Below are 24,789 nucleotides of genomic sequence, written 5' to 3'. Positions count from 1 at the left end.
ACTCTGTCTTAAAAAAAAAAAAAAAAAAAAGTGCTACAGATAAATGAGGAAGGATAGAAGTAAGATCTGGTTGGGGTTCTTGGTGATCTCAGTGGTCCCTTTATGTACATAGAGTAGAAGCCAAATAGGAAGAGGCTGAGGATGCAGCAGTGTGTATAGAATCTACTTTTGAAAAGTAGACAGAATAAGGAAAAGGGGGCGATGGGTCTATGAAGAAATTGATCAGCACAACTCTGATTGATGATCTCTATAGGACAAGAGAAGGAACTAGTTGACGAAGATTTTAAAGGTGGGAAGGATACTGATGGGGCAAAATTATGAAACAACCAGAGAAACTAGAGCCAAAGGTATAAATAAAAGAGGTCTTAGAATCAAAGGGGGCGTTGGGGAAGATGTAGCGACTTTGTGAGGTAGGAAGAAATGACAGAATGAAATGTCTCAATCTCAGTAAAGCAGGAGGCAAGACTATCTCCTGAAAGTGTATGAGGCCAGGGTGTGGGCCTTGAAGAAATGGAAAAGCTTCAACACAGCTGTCATGTGGAGGACAATAAGATGTTAGAAATGAATAGTGAGCAGCATTGAGGGCTCAGCACTTGGAGAAATCTTTTAGAACAAAATGCCTGTTGAGAATCAAGCAAAAAGGTATTTGTTACCTTGCATTGTCATCATTCACCCTTAGGTGGCTTAAGTTTTTTGGTTCCATAATGCTTTCCTGTTAATATCCAAGTGCCTTCAAACTTGGAACTGAGGACTTTCAGTACTCTTCACTGGCTTTTCTGTGTAATTTCTTTAACCTGGTAATGTCATTTTTCCTGTCAGCATATGATAAGTAATCAACAGGGAGCTGTGACTATTTTTACAGATGTTATTGTAGAAAGCGTGTTTCAGACTTCTACTTCCTGCATAGAATATCAGTATTTCACGAATGAATTTGTTGTTCCTCATTGGTTTGAGCAGTTAAACCATAAGAACTTCAGCACATTATGTAATACAAGACTCTGAATTCAACATCTTGGATATAAACTTTATTGCTTATTTTACTATTAAGAGGTTTCCCATCATTCTTGTCTTCACTGACTGAAAACTTCCTTGATCCAACTCATCATCACGTATTCTACCTTTTGGTGCTGCTGTGAGTTCAGATTTGTGAGATAAAACCCATCACCCTAGAAGATAAATGAGTTATACTAAATACTGTGAACAGTGAGAACATTTGAAAGGATAAGCGCTGGCAGCACTGCTGTAGAATCACTTGGGCGGACACAACTTCAGCTGGTTATTCTCAGGTCTTCAGTCTTTGTATGTAGTATACTTGGTTTCATCAATAGGAAGTTTACAAATTCATTAGAAGTAAAATTTTTACTCATAAAAAACAGACAAGGGGAAAAAAACAATGTGAAGCAAGGATATTCCAAAATGGATTAGATCTTCTCATTTATCCATTATACTACAACAGCCCAATGCCTTGTATCGATTAAATACTGAGTAGGAATCTGCTGAGGTTTGAACTGGATAAAATTTATGTTATCTAAAACCAAACCTTTTTGGTTTTAAGTAGATAATTTTACATACACAGACAAGCTATAGATAGCACCATTAAATGTCTTTGCTGAATTTCATATGACAGCAAAACTCACAAGTTTTTTGATGAAAGGTGCCCTCTATTAAAAAGATTTTTTTTGAAGTTTCACAGTAGTTACATTAAGTTAGATCATTGTAGAATGGCCCCTATGGATATGCAGGACTTATTAACTAAACATAATTCAGTTAACCTGCAGTATTAAAGAGTGTCTAAAATCTCATGATCCTGTGGCAAATATTCAAAGAAAAGATCCAATACAATTTCTAAAATTTGTGTTTTAAGGAGTAAAGATAAACCCTATTTTCCCAACTAATGGAGAACAATCCCTAAATAAGTATAGATTTATAAGTATCGGTCATTAGCTCATTTATTTCAAGCAATACTAAATATAAACCAATTCTGCTACAACATGAGATTTTAATTGCTCCTGTTGATTCTTTGGCACAGGTCTTGATCCCAGTTGTCAGAGAACTATATGAGAATCATTCAGGGTTCAGAATTTTAGAAATGCAAGAAGCAGTATTCCACTTCCAGGTTTTTAAGGACACCTAGTCTCAGTAAATCAATGGGGAGCAGAGACACTCAGGAATGGAGACTACAGAGCCTCCAGTGTTGACATGGGTTTGCCACAGAATCTGGGCAAGTGAGCAAACTGTGGGAGAGGGTGGGATGAAGAGTGCTGTAGTGGTTAGACATCAAGCTTAATACCCAGGAGCAAGGCCAGAGATGACTTTCGTGGTTTTGAAAATTGGATTTGCCAGTAAATGTGCTGAGTCTCAACTGCTGCCCACACATTCTGGTGAGTACCAAGAACAAATGAGCTCAGCTTCACTTCAGCTGAGTCACTTCAGAGGGCAGGGCTCCTTTGTTAGAGACAGCACCACTGCCCATTAACCATTGACCTGAAATGAGATAAACATGACTCCCCTGCAGTATCCCAGAAAAGGTCTCACCCGGCCCTGGGGCATAAGGCTGTGATGAGCAGAGTGGAGGCTCTGGAGGCTGTCATATGAAGTTACAAAAGCCACTGCCAGACTTAGAGATGTCACCTCAGCTCCCGGACTCAACCCTGAAAACAGCACCCCTGTATGCATATCCTATTTCAGAATCCTCTGCCTCTTACCTGGGGTTCAGTTCTTGCCATGCGCCTCATTCTGGGATGGAAAATGAGATTAAAGGGATACTTAACTGTTGGTGGAGTTACTGCATTGGACTCGAGATGAACAGAAAGATAATACCTCTGAGTTTTGTTTAAATTATGAGGCATATCACACTCTTTAGTTGAATGAAAGTACCACCTTAGCGATAAAAACTTAAGTGACCATTTTTTAAAAAGATTTAGTTATTACATACATTCCTGAATAGAGAAATTCCAAATACTGATTCATACCAGGTATGCTGACTATCTCCAAGGGGTTTTTCAGTTGCTTCATTTGCTTGTAAAGCAGGTAATCCTCTTGTTGTCTTTTCTTTTTCTCAATGAACCGTGTACAAGTTACATTAACAGCTGGTCGGGGTTTCTGATTCTTGAAAAGCACTCGAGCAGAACATTTCCCCAAGTGTCCCTCACCTTCCTGAAGTAAAGATTTTGGAATTAAACAGGATACTTTCTCATCACCTCCCACTCACCCCAGTGCACACAGGCACACACAAGATTGAGTTCATTGTACATGGCAGGCAGGCTCTGGCATTAATAGATGGAGTGGGTTTTGCTTTATAGAAAGTGGTTTTTGTTGTCATAGCTGAATACAATAGTCCTCTCTTTGCTATCATTTAAACTCTTCTGATTGTGACTTTATAAAATGATGTTGGGCATATTTCCAAAGAAATATCATTGACATCCATTGAACACTGCTTGGCTCAAATCTCAAGGGTAGTAGACACTTTCCTCTCTAATATGGACCAACATAATCCTTAGGTGGACCTCAAAGTTACTAACTTGAACTAAAAGATGAAGCTGGCTCCTAATTATTTTTGAGACAGAGTTTTGCTCTTGTTGCCCAGGCTGGAGTGTAATGGCGTGATCTCGGCTCACTGCAAACTCCACCTCCTGGGTTCAAGTGATTCTCCTGCCTCAGCCTCCTGAGTACATGGGATTTCAGGCATGCACCACCATGCCTGGCTAATTTTATATGTTTAGTAGAGATGGGGGTTTCTCCCTGTTGGTCAGGCTGGTCTTGAACTCCCAACCTCAGGTGATCCGCTTATCTCCGCCTCCTAAAGTGCTGGGATTATAGACATGAGCCACTGCGCCTGGCTGAAGCTGGCTCCTATTTACAAAAATAACAACATCATCTTCATGCTGCCTTATGAATTAGGTCCTCTTATTCCAGTTTGAAAGATTAAGATACTGAGGTTTAAGGAGGAACCTACTCTGTGTCTCACAGCTGATAAGCAGTAAGCCAGGGCTTGACCTCACTTCTGTCTTAACACCAAAGCCCAGACTCTCTGCACTAACTTCATCTCTGTATGCCAAGATCTAATCCAGAAGAAATGGAGGCACTGATCATCCACATGGGATTCATTCAACTACTTGAGTGATGTTTATTTGCATTCATGTTTAAATATAGATGTTCTGGATATTCTGGGATCTCCCTCACTTTACAATCCAGAAATATCTGGAACTTCCACCAGACATCATACGTATGACTCATTTCTAGGATAGTGGTTCTTCCTCCTTTTAAGGAATTCCCTAGATTTCTTAACCAGATAATCAAAGCCAGGGAATCTATTCCCTGAAAAATGCACATATCAACACTAGGCCTAGAATTTGAGGAAGTTCATGGGCCTCTTCTTGGCCCTACCCAAATCCAACTCTTGTTGGCTGGTTGTGAAGCTGAGGCAATAATCTTCTTTTTACTTTGGTGGTTGTTTAAACTGGGTGAAGTCCCAGTGAAAAGAACAATCAAAAAGAAAAAGAAAAAAGTTCATGAGGAAACAAATTGTAATTAAAATTCTATCTGTGCTTGAGCCCAGGAAGTCAAGTTTGCAGTGAGCCATGATTGTGCCAATTCACTCCAGCCAGAGAGACAGAGCAAGACCCTGTCTCAAAAAGAATAATAAATAAATAAAGGATCTGCTTAACAAGCCTGTTTCTAAAACTAACTCAAAAAAACTGAGAAACACTTTCCAGTGGGCAACTTCTACTGTGAGTGCTGGTTTTGAGTGAAAGGGAACTTCCATACTGCTTTAAGATGTTAATTATTGTGTAACATAGAAAAATGGTGAAGGAAGCATTCAGGAAGAGGCTTATGAAGGGCAGAAGGAGGCTATTACATGCCTCCTTTGATGTCTAAGCCATTTCCAGAGAAGAGAAAAAGAACCAGGTACTGCTTCTTTTTCCCCTCAAAACATCTCCATGGAATCGAAGCCGTTGCATGAGGATAAAATAACTGCCTTTCACCCTCTGAAATGGATCATTTCAGTTAGCTAGCTGTGCTCTTAATGCATCTACAGGATCAAATCCAAGGAAGCATATTGTTCGTGAAAATAATCTAGTAATTGTATTCCCTCTAGCTTTAGTCTTTCAGTTGGCAACACTAACAATCAAAAGCATCTTTCTTATGCTTTAAGGAAATTTTAATTTGTGAGTTAATAAATAAAGTCAGAGCATACTGCTGTCATGTAGGAACTTGTTTCTGAATACTGGTGAGCATTCTTCCAGGAACATGGGGTTGAGGAAATAATGCCTTCACTCTGGAAACTCCACCGCCCTGGAACACTTTGATCCTGGATGCTGCCTGCTCTAGGCTGCTTCTCAGCACAAGACAAAGAGCATTTGGGCCGGTCTCCACTCCGCCCATGCTCTGATTGCTGCCTTTCAGCTTGGCCCAGCACAAGGAAGTTCATCTGGCTCTAATTTCTATATGAGTTTTCTCTTTACTCTCTTCTTGAAAACAGGGAAAAGGAAACTTGGCAAAACATGGTCTGCTTGGTCAAAACTCTAGTGAGGCTAACGGCTGGAGCATGTGCTGGTGTTTTACAGAGCGCCTCTGTGTACGTTAGCTCATGGGGTTGGTCTCACGCTATGCTGGCCTGCTAACCAGAAATGTCAGCAGCTGACAGGAAAAGAGTAAGCTGGCATTTGAGAGTGAGTCATTCTGAGGACTCTGAGGAGCTGGGAGGGATACTAGAGGGAGCTGTGAAATTCTCTCAGGGGTCCCAAGGAAGAGGGAGGTGATGGCTTATATGGATTGTTTTAAATGCAGTCTTGCGTAAGATCATGAAATAATTAAATACTGAGCTCTTGCCTAGTTCTGTTCATTAATTCTTGATAACAAATAGGAAACAAATCAGGAAAAAACAAAACCAAACCTCCAGGTCACTATATGTTAAGATTCTCACTTTTTTTACAAAGCCATATGTACAGCAGTTCCTAATAGGATACTTTACCAACGTGGCTGCTTACCTCCAGGTTGTAGCGCTCTGTGCTGAAGACCACGTCAACTTTACACCCCTCTTTTGGATTAATCTGAAATACAGAAACTGAATCTTAGTATAGTGGAAGCTCCCTTAAACATCATCATAGCCAGGAATCACACTCTTAGGATAACATGGCATGCAAATGGTAGCTATAGCATTTAACCTGAATAAAATTGGTAATTGCGTAGGAGAAAGATTTCAAATTTTGTTCTGATCATACCATTCTGCTGGCTAGTTTGAACCTACTGACAAAGCGGGAAGTTGAGAAAGAGAAATGGTTGTTTTCTGACTGGACTGACTTTGTGAGAGCAGCGAAAGGAGAAATGAACAGATGTGTGCAGGGAGCTGGAGGGAATTCCTTCATCCCCAGCTCCTCCGTGCCTGCTCCACGCCCTGTCCTGGGTGTTGGGGCTACATCAGTGAGCAGGACAGACGAAGACTTGCCATCCTGCCACCCACAGCCCAATGGGGATGCTGGTGACAAATGCAGAACAAGTAATAATTATGTTTTCAGGGGCTGATGAGTGAAAAAAGAGTGGTGGTGTAGGAAGGTGCCTGGGAAGAGGCGATCCCAAAGATGAGACCGGCAGGACAGGAACCAGCCATCCCAGATCTGGGTGGGGGATGCGCACTGCAGGCAGAGGGGACCCACCAGCGCAGGCAGGAGGCGGAACTTGAGCCTGTGACAGGATGAATTACCAACACTGAAGAAGTTTTCCAATGCTATGCTGTTTCTTTCCTGCAATTTTTACAGGCAAGTATACTTTTAAACTTCTGAAATGTTCATGTCTTGCCTTTTAAAACTGTTGAATTGATTCCAGTGCATATTTTGGAATATACATATCTATGGTCATTGTGGCAATTTAAACTGTTCAGAAGAAGTTCATATTATTTGCCATCATTTTTTTAAGAAAGCAAAATGATAATTCAGTAAAAGAAATATTTCCTGGAGAGGAAAGGGAACTTTCTGTTGTATGGAGTCGAAGTTATTTCACGTACCATTGATTAAGGTTAGACTCTGGAAACACACTAGTTTCCTTGGAATCTTAGTGTAGGAATGCAATAACCAAACAGCATTATTTTATTTTAAATAGACCGGATATCATCCATTTCTATTATAGATGCTTTAAAAATGCTGGGAAACTGGAGAAGAGAAGGAAAGGATTCCATGGCAGTTATTTATGTAGAGAATATTTAAACTTGTAGGTGCATAAATGTTGCTGGGGAAGCAGCGGAATTCCCAGGAGTACTCACTGCACACAGAGCAGTTTGCTGAGGGCTCATTGTCAAGCTTCAAATGAATTCTGTTGTAAGCTGAAGCACTGATTTTGGTTGACAGTGCACACACACAAGTCTGTCTTTTCACTCATTCACTGTTCACCACCTACTATGCCAGGGCTTGAGGAGATATAAAGAAATGTGACATCCAGCCCAGCCTTTCCAGAAACCTACTTCTATCACGGAAACAGGTTTGCAGTGCAGCTGATCAGTGCAGCTGAGCACAGCCTGCATGAGGGTGCTAAGTTTAGGAGGCCTTCTAGAGCAGGTGAGGCCTAAACTAACTGTGAGGAGCCAGTGTTAGTCAGGCAGAGGTGTGGGAGTGGGATATAGGGGTTGGAATTCCAGGGGGACAGTGAGGCTGGAGAAAAGGTGTCTGGGGAGGTGTGTTCAAGGGCATGGAAATCCTTACTTTTTGGAAGATGACTTGGAACTTGATCCAAAAGTCTGGAATAGTAACATTAAACATATCCACAGTACACCTGGTGTTGTGAACAGTAGGATGAGGCATAAACAGGGCTTAGGACAGTGCCTGGGTCAGGGTAAAATTCAGTCTGTTAACTATTTTTATTATTATTAAAATCTATAAGCATGAGAGAGTGGAAGAACTGGGCTAAACGCAAGAGGCTGACCCAAGTTCAAGGATAGGGAAGTTATATAACATAGTCTCTCATCAAGGTTGCTCCTGAAACACCCAATGAGTAGTGAAAGGATATAAATGAGACATGCCTGACAGTGGCTGGACAAGTCTCTCATGATCTCTATCACAAAGATTCCTGAAGTTCAGCATCTTTAGTACCTGCCAATATGGGAGGAACACTGGGCTGTGGCTTGCTGCCTCTCATACTCCCAGCCACATGGGCACCCGCAAACAACTAACACTCAAAAGGCAACACTTCTGCTTGCCACCGGGTTCTAAGCCTTGAAAGGCTTGATGCACCAGCCCTGTCCCTGCTGTGTGCACCGCAGCACCGCAGTCTGCCCGTCTTGTTGAGTAGGGGCTTCCTGGGTACGGCCTCCTGCAGAGGAGTCAGCGACGCCCTCAGGTTTCTAGCTGGGGGGTGGGCAAGGGTGGGCACAGAGGCCATTCATAAAATGAGGAGGAAGCCAAGTTGGGTGGGTTCAGTCTCTGGCATATGGGGAAATTTGAGATGTCATGGAAAATGCTGAGGGTTATAGAAGTAGGATCAGCAGAGGTAGTGGTGAAAGCCATAGGATTTGATGCAATCCCCCAGGGAAGATGTGTAGACATCAACCTTCACATCACTGACACACTGGGGCATGGTTATATGCTATACAAAGAGATTCACTAAAGTCTTCCTTATTCTTTTCCTTTTCTATTTCTTTATATGGAGTTTCGCTCTTGTTGCCCAGGCTAGAGTGCAATGGCACAATCTCGGCCCACCACAACCTCCGCTTCCCAAGTTCAAGCAATTCTCCTGCCTCAGCCTCCAAGTAGCTGGGATTACAGGCGTACACCACCACAATCAGCTAATTTTCTATTTTTAGTAGAGATGGGATTTCTCCACGTTGATCAGGCTGGTCTTGAACTTCCGACCTCAGGTGATCCACCCACCTCAGCCTCCCAGAGTGTTGAGATTACAGGCGTGAGCCACTGTGTCTGGCCGAAGTCTTCCTTATTCTTGATATAATTGTGCATATTTTAAATACAGGAGTTATGATTTGACCCAATAGTTTTCTGGAAACATGGAGGCAAAGTGAGAAAGGCTTTAAGCTGGTGTGGAGTCTGTTCTTTTAAAGAGTTATTTTCTTTGCTGTTTTGATTTATTTTGTTTTAATAATGAGGCACTCTTAAAAGTGTCCACATTTCATCCAAAATAAGAGTTTTATATTTTTGGTTGTACTTTATCATGTATCAAGACACAGTGGTTTTATCTCTCACAAAGGCCTCTCCCATTTCCCTTCCTCTGAGTCACAAGCGCCCCGTGCTGCTTTGCTGGCTCTAGTGAGATGAGCCTGTGGGCGGGGTCGGCGGCAGCCAGGGCCACCTTCCTCTGGACTCAGTGTCTCACACTGGCTCTCCAGCAGTTGTGTTGAACTTTGGCTGTCCTTGATTTAAAATGTTCTGGAGATCGGGACCATCCTGGTCCACATAGTGAAACCCCGTCTCTACTAAAAAGACAAAAAATTAGCTGGGCATGGTGGCGCGTGCCTGTAACCCCAGCTACTCAGGAGGCTGAGGCAGAAGAATTGCCTGAACCCAGGAGGTGGAGGTTGCGGTGAGCCGAGATCGCGCCATTGCACTCCAGCCTGGGTAGCAAGAGCGAAACTCTGTCTCAAAAAAAAAAAAAAAAATGTTCTGTGGTAAAGGGGTCCTTGGTCAACAACATCGCTCCATGATTTCAGCTTCTACCTTATTCAAAGTCCTGTGCTGGGTGCAAGAAAGACAGAGCAAAACAGCAGCAGCCGCCCTCAGGGCAGCCTGAGGGAGAGGACTTTAAATAGAGCATTGTAGGACTGACTATTTGATTATGGCTGACTGAAGAGCTATGAAATGATAGCTGGAGAGTTGATCTAGTCTAGGGATCAGGGATATGACATCTGAGCTGAACTCTGAAGATGAAGAAGGAATTGATCTTGGTTGGGGGAGGAGAGCTGGCAAGGGCCTGCGGAGCAGCATGGGGCCCCAGGGCAGAAAGACTGGAGCCGGAGCCAGTACAGGGAAGGGGCTGACTGGGTGGCAAGGGCCGCACCTGCAGGCCACAGACAGGATTTTGTCCTGAGAGAAATGGAAAGCCAGGGACTAGAAGGAGGGGTTTTGAAAAGATCCTTCTAGCTGGAGTGTGGAGAATGATGCTGGAGCGAGGAGGTGTGCAGAGTGAATGTAGAGAGAGCAGAAGGCTCGCCAAGGGGGCAGGGGAGAGGGAGCAGGGCTTTGAGCCAAGGTGAGGACAGTGGAAATGGAGAGGAGCATATAGTGGACCCAGTACGCCAGGTTGCCCCGAGCCAGGCTGCAGCAGGCCACCCTCCCACCAGCCACATGACAGCAGTCATAAACCACCAAACCCTGAGTCCCATCAGAAAGTAAAAAATAAACAGGTAATTGAACATCGGAAATCATCACTGGAATAAAACATTTTATATTAAGACAACATTTTTAACATCCTGTCATTTAAAAGATGCTTGTGTGTACAGAATAACGTAATTTGCCCAATAATTGGGCCAATTGCCTAGTACCGTTCTAAGCACTCTACATGTATTATGTGTGCTAACAAAGCTTTGAAGGTCTACTCAAACTCAGTAGTAATTACAGAAATGCAAACTAAATAAGCAGTAAGTTAGTACAGTACCACTAGCAGACTGGCAATCAGGAAGTGGCAGGGCCCATTGGTTGGCAGGCTTTGGCGCTTTATGACAGCAGTCTGGCATATGCAATCTGACATATGTGGTCAAATCAAGCTTATGTGTGAATGCCCTATGACCTAGAAATACCACTCTGGGCATGTATCCCAGAGAAACTGTGAAGCAGATCTGTGAAGGAACTGATTCATATAAGGATGTTCACTGAGGCACCATGTGGGGAGGTGGGACTTTGGAGGCACCCACCTTATAAAGACCTCTGGTCTTGCCCAGGGATGCTCCTTCTGTGACTTACACAATAGGTTGCTACAGCCACACGGTGCAAAGCTAATCCATTCAATTCAAAGCCATAAAAAAAGTAAGAAGACATTTTTGAAAGAGTGAAATCTGACAGGGGCCAAAGGTGACCAACAATTCTAGCTTTCCTGAGGAAAGGAGGATTCCTGTAATGCAAATCACAGTGATTTCATTTCTTTCCCCCACACACTGCCAGAACTGCCCATCTGTGAAACAGATCAGGAAACTTTACATCCCTTTCTTTAAACACAGCCAAACACAGAGCACATTGTTCCAGTAACTTTCAGAAAAGGGCTATTTAATAAGAAATAGTCAGCAAGCAAAGCAAATGACCATATGACTATATAACCTGTAGAAATAAATTAGTAGCTCTTTGCTGCAGATTTTTAAAAAATTATGTATAAAAGAGGAATTGTATACTACAGCCTGGAACTAAATTCTTTATAATCATGGGCCACTAATAACATAGTTTATGCTCTAATCTTAATTTTTGTTTGTTTATTTTACAGGTGATTTTTGGCCCTACAGGGGGCCAATACCATCCCCCTTCTCATATACCTTCCACCTCCCCTTCCTCATACACCATACCATCATTCACTCTTTAGGGACTGATTTTTGGTTTGATTTGCAATCAGTTTGGAGGGAAACAGGCCACTTTCAAATCCCTGTTTGAGAGCATGTACAATGGAATGCATTCAAAGATCTGAACTCATCACACTATATTTTAGTTATTTATTTTTTGGTAAATGTTCCTCAATTCCTTAACAAATCAGTATTAAGCATTCATTCAGTGCTTACATATAAAACATCCTGCCACCATCGGAGGGAATCATGATAAAAGTGATTACGTATTATACTCTTACTATGTGCCTTACCCAACCCAACATGGTACCCATGTGCTAATTTATTATATCACTAAAGCCTTTTAATAGGTATAATTGTTATCTCCATTTTAAGGATGAAGAAATGGAGGCACTTGACCAAAGTTCAGGAATTGGCCAAAGTCACAGCACAGGAAGCAGGGAAACCGACCTGCAGAGCCCCTGCTCTTCTCAAATACTGCACAGAACTGCACAGGAAGCAGGGAAACCGGCCTGCAGAGCCCCTGCTCTTCTCAAATACTGCACAGAACTGCACAGAAAAATAAATCCCAGCAACCTCTCTAAGAAAAGGAAGAATAAAAGCTGGTTGCTGGTGTGTGTGTGTGTGTGTGTGTGTGTGTGTGTGTGTGTGCGTGTATGTGTGTGTGAGAGAGAGAGAGAGAACGTGCTGGGATCCTCTTGCACTATGCTTACAACTAAGCTCCCTGTGGACAAGAACCACTCCAAACCTTCCTCTGGAAGGGAGACTGCCAGGTATGGTATGTGTATTAAAGTGCTAGGGCTGCTATAACAAAGTACCACAAACTAGGTGGCTTAAAACAACAGATATTTATTCTCATACAGTTCTGGAGGCCAGAAGGCCAATATCAAGGTGTCAGCAGGGCTGTGCTTCCTCTGAGACTCTGGGTGGAATCCCTCCTTGCCTCTTCCTAGTTTCAGGTGGTGGCTGTCAATCTTGGCATTCTTTGGCTTGCAGCTGGATCACTCCAATCTCTGCCTCTATTTTTGTTTGTGTTTGAGATGGATCTTGCTCTGTTCACCCAAGCTAGAGTGCAGTGGTGCAATCATAGCTCACTGCAGCCTCAAACTCATGGGCTTAAGGGATCCTCCAGGCAACCTTTATCTTTAAATGGTGGCCTTCCTCTGAGTCTGTTTGCATATTCACATGGCTTTAATATTATATAAGGACAGCAGCCATTGGATTTAGGGCCCATTCTAATCCAGTATGACCTCATCTTAACTTGATTACATCTGCAAAGACTCTGTTTACAGTTAAATCACTGAGGGTTAGATGCAGGTCTGTGAAGGAACTGCTCATATAAGGATGTTCACTAAGGCACCATGGTATAACATTTCTTTTTAGGAAACACACCTCAACACATAACAGATGGAAGTAAAGGTGATCTGAGAGTTTAGAGGAGCCCCTGGATGCAGACCCTTTCAGACGAGGTATAAATGAAAGCATGACCCAGTGCAGGTGGGGACGTCTCCATGAAGGACTAGGATTAGACAAGCCAAGAGAGAGGAAGAGGGTGCTCTGGAAAGGTAGAGTGTGTGCCAGGGCATGGAAGTAAGCAGCTCAACCTGGGGCAGCTAGCAAATTAAGTCAGAGTAGACTTGGGGTTGAGGTTACAGTTGTGGGAGGGGGCCAGATTAGAGACGGTCTCTTACAGGGACCTCATTCCAAAGCAGTGTCTCAAATCTGAGTGTGCCACACAATTCCTTAGAGGGCTTCTGGGCCCATACCCAGAGTTTTGATTCAGGAAGTCTAGGGTGGGGCCTGAGAACGTGCATTTTAACAGGTTCCACATGATGCTGATCCTGTTGGTCCAGGGACCACACTTCGAGAACTACTTTCTAGCTGCTGAGTGGAACCACTCAAGTTCTAAGGGGTGCAGGTAGGAAGTGACATGTAGCTCAGATGACAGTCACTAGGATACAGCTGACTGCTAAATAGGAGATTGATGCTGGGACCATTAATTCTCTCCAGAAACCTGAGAGTATCATCAGGACCAAATGAAATGGAGGAGTGTTCTTTCAAAGTGTGGTGACTTCAGGAGCCTGGAGTTTCTGGTGAATCAGGTTATGATACCTTAGAAAGTGCAGGTGGCAGGTCTGCCCTCTGCTTCAGCAGGAGCAAATAATAACCTCCATGATGACACAGTATGTGCTGTTCTTCAAGAAGGAACACTTGGGCTAGGTGTGGTGGCTCACACCTATAATCCCAGCACTTTGGGAGGCCGAGGTGGGCGGATCACCTGAGGTTGAGAGTTTGAGACCAGCCTGACCAACATGGAGAAACCTGTCTCTACTAAAAATACAAAATTAGCTAGGTTTGGTGGTGCACAACTATAATCCCAGCTACTCGGGAGGCTGAGGCAGGAGAATCGCTTGAAGCCGGGAGGCGGAGGTTACAATGAGCCGAGATCACACCATTGCAGCTTGGGCAACGAGTGAAACTCAAAAAAAAAAAAAGTATCAAGAAGGAACACTGGAGAAGGCAGTTTGGACTAAAATAATTTTTAAAGAAAATTCCCTCCTTGCTTCCTGTTAGATGGATAACAATTTTGCTTTATAATGACATTTATATATGCACCAAAAAGTTAAAACTACTCATTCTAATAGCAACTCTACAAAGACATGTCCTGTTTTCAGTAAAAGTTGTTTATAGTAAACCACAAAGCTTTGTTTTCTTGTTAATGGATCAAAGATTTTTCTTCCAGTAGGTGTCTGTACTATCTTTACATTAGGCACTACCCACTTTTTTTTTAATATTGCATAAAATCAGCAAAATATTACATAAAGTCAATTTGAAATATTAAAATATTTAATTTTTTTTTTTTTTTTTTTGAGACGGAGTTTCGCTCTTGTTACCCAGGCTGGAGTGCAATGGCGCGATCTTGGCTCACCGCAACCTCCGCCTCCTGGGTTCAGGCAATTCTCCTGCCTCAGCCTCCTGAGTAGCTGGGATTACAGGCACGCGCCACCATGCCCAGCTAATTTTTTGTATTTTTAGTAGAGACGGGGTTTCACCATGTTGACCAGGTTTGTCTTGATCTCTTGACCTTGTGATCCACCTGCCTTGGCCTCCCAAAGTTCTGGGATTACAGGTGTGAGCCACCGCGCCTGGCCTAAATATTTTTTAATATTTTTCAATATTTGAAAGATTGGGTAAAGTCATTTAAATATTGGATTTGTTAGAAATGAACCCGAGGAACTTGATGAGGGATAGAGAAGAGGTATATATACTAAGAGCACATTTAACATCCCCTTTAAACTCTCTCAAAACACCACAAATCGTGGAGCAAATAAAAGAGCAGGAATGGTGTCCTGGAGAAACGTTGCTGTGCACCACCACACGGAGAAGTCTCCAAAGACTTGATTCAGCCCAAAGCTCCTCTACAGAAAGCACTTCCCGATTCCCCCCTCTTCAGTGTTATTGGTTGCTAAGCACTGATCCTTCCTGTTGCATTAGCGCCCTTAGAGCCAGTGTAACAACATTAAACTTTCTGTTCTCAGGCTGGCAGTGGGTGGGTGGGGACAAACCTCTTTTGTCTAGAGCTCACAGGTAATTTTTTTTTAATACTACGTTTTAGGTTTTGGGGTATATGTAAAGAACATGCAGAATTGTTGCATAGGTACATACATGGCAATGTGGTTTGCTGCCTTCCTCCCTATCACCTATATCTGGCATTTCTCCCCATGTTATCCCTCCCCAACCACCACCCCCTGCTTTCCCTCTCGGTGTCCATGTGTTCTCATTGTTCAACTCCCGCCTATGAGTGAGAACATGCGGTGTTTGATTTTCTGTTCTTGTGTCAGTTTGCTGAGAATGATGGTTTCCAGGTTCATCCGTGTCCCTACAAAGGACACGAATTCATCGTTTTTTATGAATGCATAGTATTCCGTGGTGTATATGTGCCACATTTTCCTTGTCCGTATCATTGATGGGCATTTGGATTGGTTCCAAGTCTTTGCTATTGTAAACAGTGCTGCAGTGAACATTCATGTGCATGTGTCCTTATAATAGAACGATTTATAATCCTTTGGATCTATATCCAGTAATGGGATTGCTGGGTAAATGGAATTTCTGTTTCTAGGGCTCACAGGTAATTCTAATCTTCCTCCACACATCTTGGGACTCACTGGTCTAATAGACTCAGCTTCTAAATGTTGCCTCCAGCATTCACATTTGGTAAGAAACATAAATGTCAGGCTATTCCAGTAAAATCGAACTTCTTCATTTTATAAGGTTACTTTTATGAGTCAGGCTTAGTTGGAGATAAGTAAACAACTCATTTGTGAATAAAAGTTGCTGTGCTATCCTTATGTTCCAGACGGAGAGAGCATCAGTATATTATATTATACCCTGGAATCATTTTATTGCATTTTCCTTCTCTCGGGCAAGGCCAGATAAAACAAATACAATTTATGGAACAGAAGTCAGTTACCTTCTGATCAGGCCAATGCAGTGGGGCCCAAGGGAGCCCTTTGCATGTGGATGCTTTGCTTTATCAGGGTAGGTAGCAGTGGAGAGGAGAGCCAGAATACTGTGTGTCTTCTCTTTCAGCCAACCCTGGGTCCCACATTCTTGATCTGGGTAGGAAATGAGTGGAAGCTGCCTGCTCCAGGTCCTCTCTGGCCTCAGGTGGGGATAATCAGAAAAGGCTGGTTGAGAGAGGGACATGAGGCTTCAGGTCTGCTTTTTCCTGCTGGGAGGATTGGGAATGGGCTGAGTCATGGCTTGTCTCCCTGTTCCAGGTGCCTCAGTGGTTCCAGCACCCTTCCAGCGACCTTCATTTAATTTAACAAATGTCTAATATTTGTCTCTAGCAGGCCCTGTGCTAGTACAATGAAGGAGATAAAGACATGTTATAATACGTTGCGCCCTGTAGAAGCCGACCATCCATTTAAGATAGGCAACCACATGGGCAGAATGGAAAGAAAAGTGACTGTGCAAGAGCTTGGACGAAGCAGCCTATGGTTGAGTACTGAGATATAGTGGAGAGGGCAGGTGGGTTCCCATGTGAGATTAGCAAGGCTGCGGACATCAGCAAGCAGGAGGTGGGAGCAAGAGCTGCTTTTTCTGCGTACTGGCATATGTCGGGCAGAGTAGTAAATACTTGCAGGAGCTCACAGCCAGCCTGAACACTGGGTGTGGTATGCTGAATAACGTCCCCCCCACCACCCTGCCCAAAGCTGTCCACTTCCTAATCCCTTGCATCTGTGAATATGTTATTTTACGTGACAAAAAGGATTTTGCCAATGTGACTAAGGATCTTGAGATGGGGGACTATCCTGGATTATTCCTGTGGGCACAACATAATCACAACAGTCCTATGAGGAGCAGACGGTGTCATAATCAAAGATGCTGTGCTGCTTGCTTTGATGGAGGATGGAGTCATGAGCCAAGCAGCGCAGGTGGTCTCTAGAAGCTGGAAATGGATTCTCTCCTAGAGCCTCCAGAAGGAACAAGGCCCTGTGACACCTTAATTTTAGCCCAGGGAGACCTATTTCAGGCTTCTAGCCTCCAGAACCATAAGTAAATTTGTGTTGTTTTAACTCAATAAGTCTGAGGTCATTTGTTAGAGCAGCAATAGGACACAACACCGATACAGAATTACTATGATCCTTAATGTCACGTTCTGTATGGGATGTGTTCTTGGGATGATCATGGATCACATACATCCCATACACTGCCATGCTGCAAGACTCCTTTTCTTTTCTTCTTCTTTTTTTTTTTTAAATCACACAAGATCTCACTCTGTTGCCCAGCCTGGGAGGCAGTGGTGCAGTCAGGGCTCACTGCATGCTGAGCTTTCCTGGGGTCAGGTGATCCTCCCATCTCAGCCTCCCAAATAGCTGGGACTACAAGTATGCACCACCAAACATGGCTAATTTATTTTTTCTAGAGATGGGGTCTCATCACATTACCCAGACTGGTCTTGAACTCCTGGGCTCAAGCAGTCCTCCAACCTCAGCCTCCCAAAGTGCTGGGATTCCAGGTGTGAGCCAACATGCCCGGCCAAGATTTCCTTTCTTAATTTGACTTTTCTGGCTAGAGACATCCTAAACAACCATAGCAAGCCAGCCAGAGTGACTTGTTGTGGCTACTGTCCCTAACCACTGTGGGACTATTTCTGTGAAACATTCTTCAACTGAGGTACCATTCAGAAAGGCAAATGAATGCCAAGGTTGTGTTAGTGTCATACATGTCTGAGGTGAGATACTGCTTTACAGCAAGTGTGATCAAGGGTCAGGTTGGATTTGGGCGAGTGTGTATGCATGCATGTGTAATATTCCATGCCTCATGCAGTCGTTGTGGGCTGATTATTGACATGCAGTCTCCAGCAGAACAACCTGGTCATTAAAGGATGAGTCTGCAGCCAAGCCAGACTTCTGGTAGTCAACAGTCATGACCCGCCACCGGTGGTCTTGATGTGGGATGTTACTAATGCTCTGTGATTATATGCATCCCTGGCTGTGACTCTGCATGTGGAAAGCCAAGTGGAAAATGTCATGGGCTGCCAAAAAAAAAAAAAATTGTGGTTTAAAAACAATTTATTACAAAATGGTAGAAAACCAAAAAAATTCCTATCGGCTTGCTCATCTGGGCGCAGTTAGCTTAGGAGATTGGGGCAAAGTGCCAAGGAGGTCAAAGTTGAAGCTTTACTCCAAAGACCTAGTGGCCTTTCCCACCCCATGCTAGACCCAGATTCTGTGATGAGAGCCTGCAGATCAGGTTGGTGATGGGGAGGAGACCGTAGGCGCACCTGTGCTATTTCAGCACAAGCATTGCCTGGAAGGAGAGATTCCTGCCTGTCTGTTCTGTGCTTTCAGGATTGTTACGTTTCATCCTTAGGACAGTGTGAGGGCACTGAAGAGATCCTAGTTTCTCTTGCAGATATCCCCCTCCCTGCTGTTCTTTCCTAATGCCTATAAAAAGTACTTGGGAGCTTTCCTTACATGAAAATGAAGACTATTTCACTTGAGTATTTTATTACTTATCTTCTCCCTCTATGTTCATTGCAGCCTTTTGAATTCTGCAGTTTTTGTTTCTATGGATTATTTAATATTTTGCTTTCCTCATCTCCTGAATCATCACCTCTGAATTATTGACATTAATGGAGAGGAGACCTCAAGAGTGGTAATTAGATAAATTATATTGTATTAACGTGCTTTATAGGTTGAAAGTCACAAAGGAATAAAGTTTTTCATAGTGGAGTAAGTGCTCTCCTAACTGCCCTGTGGCCTAGAGGACAGGCTTCATGTTTGCCGTCAGACCCATGGTGGCCTGAACCCCAGAGTATGGGCTCCTGCCTAGTGGCCCGTATGGGGCTGACCTGATGCTTACCCAAAGCCAGCTGCTTTGCTCTCAAATTTGCTTATAGCAGATATACTTAGTACCTGATTACATAAATAAATGTTATGTAAAGTGGTGAAGAGTGGGTATAAACAAAGATGGCATGTCCATGAAATTCAAGATAAATGCATTAGAAATTTAGCTGTTGAATTGGTGTCAAGATTAGTCAAGAAAAAGTAAAAGCAGAGGATTATTCAGCGTATTCTGTGGGAGCTCATTCCACAATCAGTAAAACAAAATGGAAACCACAAACGATTCCCTATGGGTGTGTTTTCTTGCTAGAAAAACTGATATGGTTTGGATGTTTGTCCTCTCCACATCTCATGTTGAAATGTGATTCCCAGTTTGGAGTTGAGGGTGTCCCAGTGGGAGGTGACTGGATTGTGGAGGTGGGTCCCTTATGAATGGTTTAGCACCATCCCCTTGGTGATACGTGAATTTTTGCTCTGAGATCTGGTTAAGTGTGTGGCAGTACCCTGCTTGCTCTATTGCTCCCATTCTTGCCATGTGACATACTGGCTCCCTACGCCATGATTGTAAGCTCCTTGAGGCCTCACCAGAAGCAGATGCCAGCACCACACTTCCTGTGGAGCCTGCAAAACCATAAGCCAAAAAAAGCTCTTTTCTTTATAAATTACCCAGCCTCAGATATTCCTTTAAACAATGCAAGAAGTGACTCACACAGACTTCAGGGAGCTCCAATTAAATGGCCTTGGCCCTATATCAAAAGATAGATGATAAATGTACACTTACAGATTTTATTTTAAATTGAAGCAATTAAGGTATGGGCCTAACTCCCCTCTCCCAAGACACTTTGTATGTTTCCAACCACTGGTCTTGACCTGGTCAGAGGGTGTGTTTTGTTTGTTTGTTTGTTTTGTTTTTTGTTTTGTTGTTAAGTGGCCAATTCCCAAACAACAGCTAATTCCTTGGTCTGTCACTTGGGCTGGACTGCAGTGGTACGATTTTGGCTCACTGCAACCTCCACCTCCCCAGTTCAAGCAGTTCTCTGCCTCAGCCTCCCAAGTAGCTGGGATTACAGGCACCCACCACCATGCCTGGCTAGTTTTTGTATTTTAGTAGAGATGGGATTTCACCATGTTGGCCAGGCCGGTTTTGAACTCCTGACCTTGTGATCCACCCGCCTCAGGCTCTCAAAAGTGCTGGGATTACAGGCTTGAGCCACCGTGCCCGGCCCGGAATGGGTTGACTTTCTTCTGGAGTGTGTGCACTTGAGGATTTCAGCCAGTCTCTCAAAATGTTAGTAAAAGGCTGGCCTCTCACCAAATGCACCACACAGAGGCAGTGGCCCCAGAAGTTGCCGAGTGGCAAGTAGAGACTTGTCTCCGAGTAAGAGACAGCCTTGAATAGTCAGGAGCAGGGCAAACATTGTGGGGCTGATCCAGGAAACCCTGAGTAGCACAAGAATGCTTGGCACCATCCAAAATCTCCCACCACTCCAACTGTGGGTCCTGAGCCTAAGCCATGTAATATTAGAAAAGGAAAAGCCTCACTGGTTTTGGAAAGGTAGTGTAAGGCCAGATAAGAGAGGAATCAGGTGGGGACAGTGAGGGAACACAAATCATAATCTGTGATCTCCCTACAATTAGGAACAAAACACAAAACAAAACAATACTTCCTCTACTCCACTCCACTCGACTCCCGCTAGCACTTAGTTCTTCCTTGCATTTACTACCGCAAATACTGCTGCATTTTGCCACCAGAGGGCAACAGTGTTTTTAAAATGAAAGATGACTTGATGCGCCAAGATCTCACAGAATTTCAGAGGGAGAAGAGGTCTTAAACATCATTTAGTCCAAAGGCTTTCAAAAATTTTTAAAGCTGCAACCCACAGCAAGAACTGCATTTCTCGTTGTGTCCTAGGTCATACATATATATCTGAAACACATTTGGAGACACTACTTACCCTTGCTTTTGCAATGCACTCTAATCTTTTCTAGCCTATACTATTTCATAGTCAACAGGATCCCACACTAAATTGACTTTATAACCCTGGTGAGCCCTTAGTTTGAAAAACTCTGACTTCATCTCAGCCTCTCATCTTACAAAGGAGTGCACTGACCCCTAGAATGGGAAGGGATCCCTACTAGCTATACTTCTCTCCCCTACCTGGCTACCTGCTCGCTTCTCAGGGTCAGTTCTGGATGGATGATAGACGTTGTGCAGCAGCTGAGCACTCAGTCCAACAATGCACTGATTGGGTAGAATGCAAACCTGAGTTTGGAGACCAATCATGTTCTACTTATTTTTTTTGAGACAGAGTCTCAGGCTGGAGTATAGTGCCATGATCTCTGCTCACTGCAACCCCCGCCTTCAGGTTCAAGTGATTCTCATGCCTCAGCCTCCCATTGTAGCTGGGATTACAGACATGCACCACCACACCCGGCTAATTTTTGTATTTTTAATAGAGATGGAGTTTCACCATGTTGGCAAGGCTGGTCTCCAACTCCTGACCTCATGTGATCTGCCTGCCTCAACTTCCCAAAGTGCTGAGATTACAGGCATGAGCCACCATGCCTGGCCCATGTTTTACTTCTCCCCAATGCTGTGACTGCTTTTGTAATGGAGGCAGGAGTTTCTTATGACCACACTGAAAGCTCTATGTAGATGTGTCTGCGCTCTTCACTCAGGCAGCCAAGTGCTTCAAAACAGAGAATCTCCAAAGAGGCCTTCCCTAATGACCCTATATTCAATGTGAATCAGGCCACACTATCTAGCCCAGTTCCTGACACAGAGGAAGCATTCAATACAGAGCTAATCGATAAACAGACTGCCCCTGAACTCACATTTTTATACTTTTCAACTGGCACTCATATCATCTTACATGACTCCTAAGACCACCTGACATTGTTGGCAGAACATGAATTATTTCCATTCCAAACAGGGAAATATCCAGAGAAGACTTAAATAAACTTCCCCAAAGCCAATGGACTAAACGATGTTTAAGACCTCTTTAAGATTTATATAACATATATAAAATACCCAGCCCCTGCCTCCTCATTGGAGCAATGCAGGGGCTGGGAATTTTTACTTTATTTACTCAGGTTTTGAGAGCTAGTTTGATTATTTTATGAAGGGTGTCAAGTATCTTATTTTCAAGGGGGTGACTAAATGCATGAGAATGCAAGCTATTTTATTGTTCCTTTTAAAAATGGGTTTGGAATGGGGAAAAAAAATCCCTGGGATTGAAAACTGGTGTACCTTAGAAATCTGAGTGAGCTTGGTTTTCTGTAGGGAATCCTGCCCCCGGTAACCAGGGAGCAAATCCAAAGTCCTCAAGGTCCATTACCTCACTGCCATGTTGTACTAGGAAAACTGAACTTTTTTGTAGCTCAGATAGCAAGGATCATTAAGACAGGTGACAAGAATAAGTTGCTTCTTCCTTCCTTCCTTTCCTCCCTCCCTCCCTCCCTCCTTCCTTCCTTCTTTCCTTCCCTCCCTCCCTCCCTTTTCACAGGGTCTCACTCTTGTTGCCTAGGCTGGGTGCAGTAGTGCATTCTCTGTTCACTGCAACCTCCGGGTCCTGGGGTCCTGGGCGCAAGCAATACTCCCATCTCAGTCTCCTGAGTAGCTGGGACCATAGCCCTGCACACCACCACACCCAGCTATTTTTTTTTTTTTTTTTTCTGTATTTTTGGCAGAGATGGTGTTTTGCCATGTTACCCAGACTGGTCTTCAACTCCTGGGCTCAAGCAATTCACCCACTTCGGCCTCCCAAAGTGCTGTGATTAGAGGTGTGAGCCATCATGCCCAGCCAGGTTGCTTTTTTCTTTATCTATTTTTTTAAGACGGAATTTTGTTCTTGTTGTCCACGCTGGAGTGTAATGGCAATATCTCAACTCACTACAACCTCCACCTCTCCGGTTCAAGCTATTCTCCTGCCCCAGCCTCCGGAGTAGCTGGGACTATAGGCAAGTGCCACCACATCCAGCTAATTTTACATTTTTGGTAGAGACAAGCTTTCTCCATGTTGGTCAGGCTAATCTCAAACTCCCGACCTCAGGCAATCCACCCTTCTTGGCCTCCCAAAGTGCTGGGATTACAGGCGTGAGCCACTGCGCCCGGCCAGATTGCCATTTTCCAGGAACACTTTGATTTAATCATTCAATAAATGTAGTCATGCCAGGTGCAGGAATAAATTTTGAAGAACGGAGGCTGAACTTCTTGAAGGACTTTCCAATGGTGTCTGCTACCAGGCGTTCGGCACTGTTAAATGAAAATCCTCCTGCCGCACTTTAAAACTTCACCTATTTATTAAATACATGCGGTACTCAATACCAGATTCTTCGAGGCTGTGTGTCTGCAGGCTTTGTGGAATATCTCGGGGTTGCAGAAGGAGCAACTTTGCTTTTGGGACAGACTTGGTGTAGTTCTGTAACTTTTCTATCTATGTGATGAAGAACGCAATATAGCTTCACACACACGATACCTACAGCCAATGCCGTGAAATCAGCAACCAAACAATGGGTTGCAAAGTTCTTATTCATTCAGTTCATATAGAACTCTGAGCCCCGGTTCACTCACTTCTATCGGATAAAAGCAGACGCCAGCATTAGCAGATTTCTGCCCAGGCCTGCGTGTGAATTCCAACCACATTACTCTGAAGCCCTAGCTTGGCGGCCTGCGATTACCAAGAGATTGTCGTCCGCGGTGTGGTATCGCTACTGACTTAGATTTTGGAAATCCCGCCCAAGACTTTGGCTGCATGGCTGCAGTCACTGGTAGGGTGTGCGCACAATAACCACCCCTTAGCAACCAACTCTGGGTATCTCCAGATAAAATTAAATGTTGCTCTTTCAGCGTGTTCCTCAATTTCCCAAAGCATCTCTCTCCCAGGTATGGGAGCTGTCAAGAGCGCTGCCCTGTGAAAAATTTATGGCTTCATAAATGCTGGAAGAAATGAGCCAGCTTTCTGCAGTGCACCGATGGGCCCCTTCCACGCCCTGGGACACTTAGGGGGAGCCAGGCCCAGCTGGGATGTCCCGTGGCGTCGTGTCCACCGCACCTGCCCTCGCGCATCCGCCGCTGGGAGGCGGGCGCGCGCACCCAGGTGTCGCGCCCAGCGCCGTGCGCGGACAGCCCAGGCGCGCGCCCCGGCACATCGCTCCGCACTCACCCACGCTCGGCCCTTCTGCACCTGGGCCAGCACTCGCAGCGCGCTGGGCGAGCCCGCCCGGAAGTTGAAGAAGTGCAGCGCCGCGCGCGCCGCCTGCTGCAGGAGCCTGCGCTGGAGCCTCGCATCCTGGGGCTGCCCCCGGTCCTCCGCGCTCTCGGACTCCGCGGCCGCCACCACCGGGACAAGCAACAGCAGCAGCAAGATTAGCGGGGCGGCGGGGCGCGGGCCCCAGGGCCCGGACCCGGGAGCGGGCGGCGGTGGCCGGCGGGGCTGCATGGACGCTGGAAAGTTGGCTCCGCACCCGACAGACCCGGGCTCGGAGCCGGCGGTGCCGGCGCTCGCGGAAATAAGGTCGCGGTGGGCCCCTCCCCTCCGCCCCCGGGGCGAACGTCTGGAGCGAGCCGGGATCTCCGTGGGGCCGCGCCCTTTCCACGCTTCCCTCAGCCCTTGGGCTTTTTCTGCCCCTCCCCGCTGCCCCGGCTTGGTGCCAGGATGCGGCGGCGCCTTCGCGGCGCGGGGTCAAGTGTTTCCGGCCCAGACCGCGCGGGAAGAGGGAGGGGGTGGGGGTGGCGGGACAGTGGGGACACCTCCCCTGGGGGATCGCGGCCCGCCCGTGCTACCTCACCCGGCACCCCTAGCCCAGCTCAGGGACTTGGCGTTTCCCCGGCGGTTTCGCAACCCTGGAGCTTTAGAGGAAAACTGCTTGGGTTCTCCAAGCCTTAGGGCTGTGATTTCCCAACAGGTGAAAGGTAACAGTCAGAGAGAAAGGGGCGGGCCGCACTGGGCA

General features: G+C 44.9%; 1 protein-coding gene across 1 annotated transcript in view; it reads right to left on the bottom strand.

The window, feature by feature from the left end:
- RARRES1 (retinoic acid receptor responder 1) overlaps nt 1-24,552 on the bottom strand; it is a 35,823-nt gene extending 11,271 nt beyond the window's left edge. Inside the window, exons 1-3 of the mRNA XM_032262285.1 lie at nt 24,003-24,552; nt 5,991-6,053; nt 2,973-3,156 (exon numbers count right to left, since the gene is read on the bottom strand). Of these exons, the coding sequence (XP_032118176.1) occupies nt 2,973-3,156; nt 5,991-6,053; nt 24,003-24,278 (523 nt within the window). The 5' untranslated portion in view covers nt 24,279-24,552. The remainder of the gene's footprint in view (nt 1-2,972; nt 3,157-5,990; nt 6,054-24,002) is intronic.
- Nucleotides 24,553-24,789: the final 237 nt, after the last annotated feature.

The sequence above is a fragment of the Sapajus apella genome, unplaced genomic scaffold, assembly GCF_009761245.1.
Source record: "Sapajus apella isolate SASKATOON/1434 unplaced genomic scaffold, GSC_monkey_1.0 scaffold4, whole genome shotgun sequence".
Classification (NCBI taxonomy): Eukaryota; Metazoa; Chordata; class Mammalia; order Primates; family Cebidae; genus Sapajus; species Sapajus apella.
This window is presented reverse-complemented; position numbering and strand designations above follow the sequence as displayed.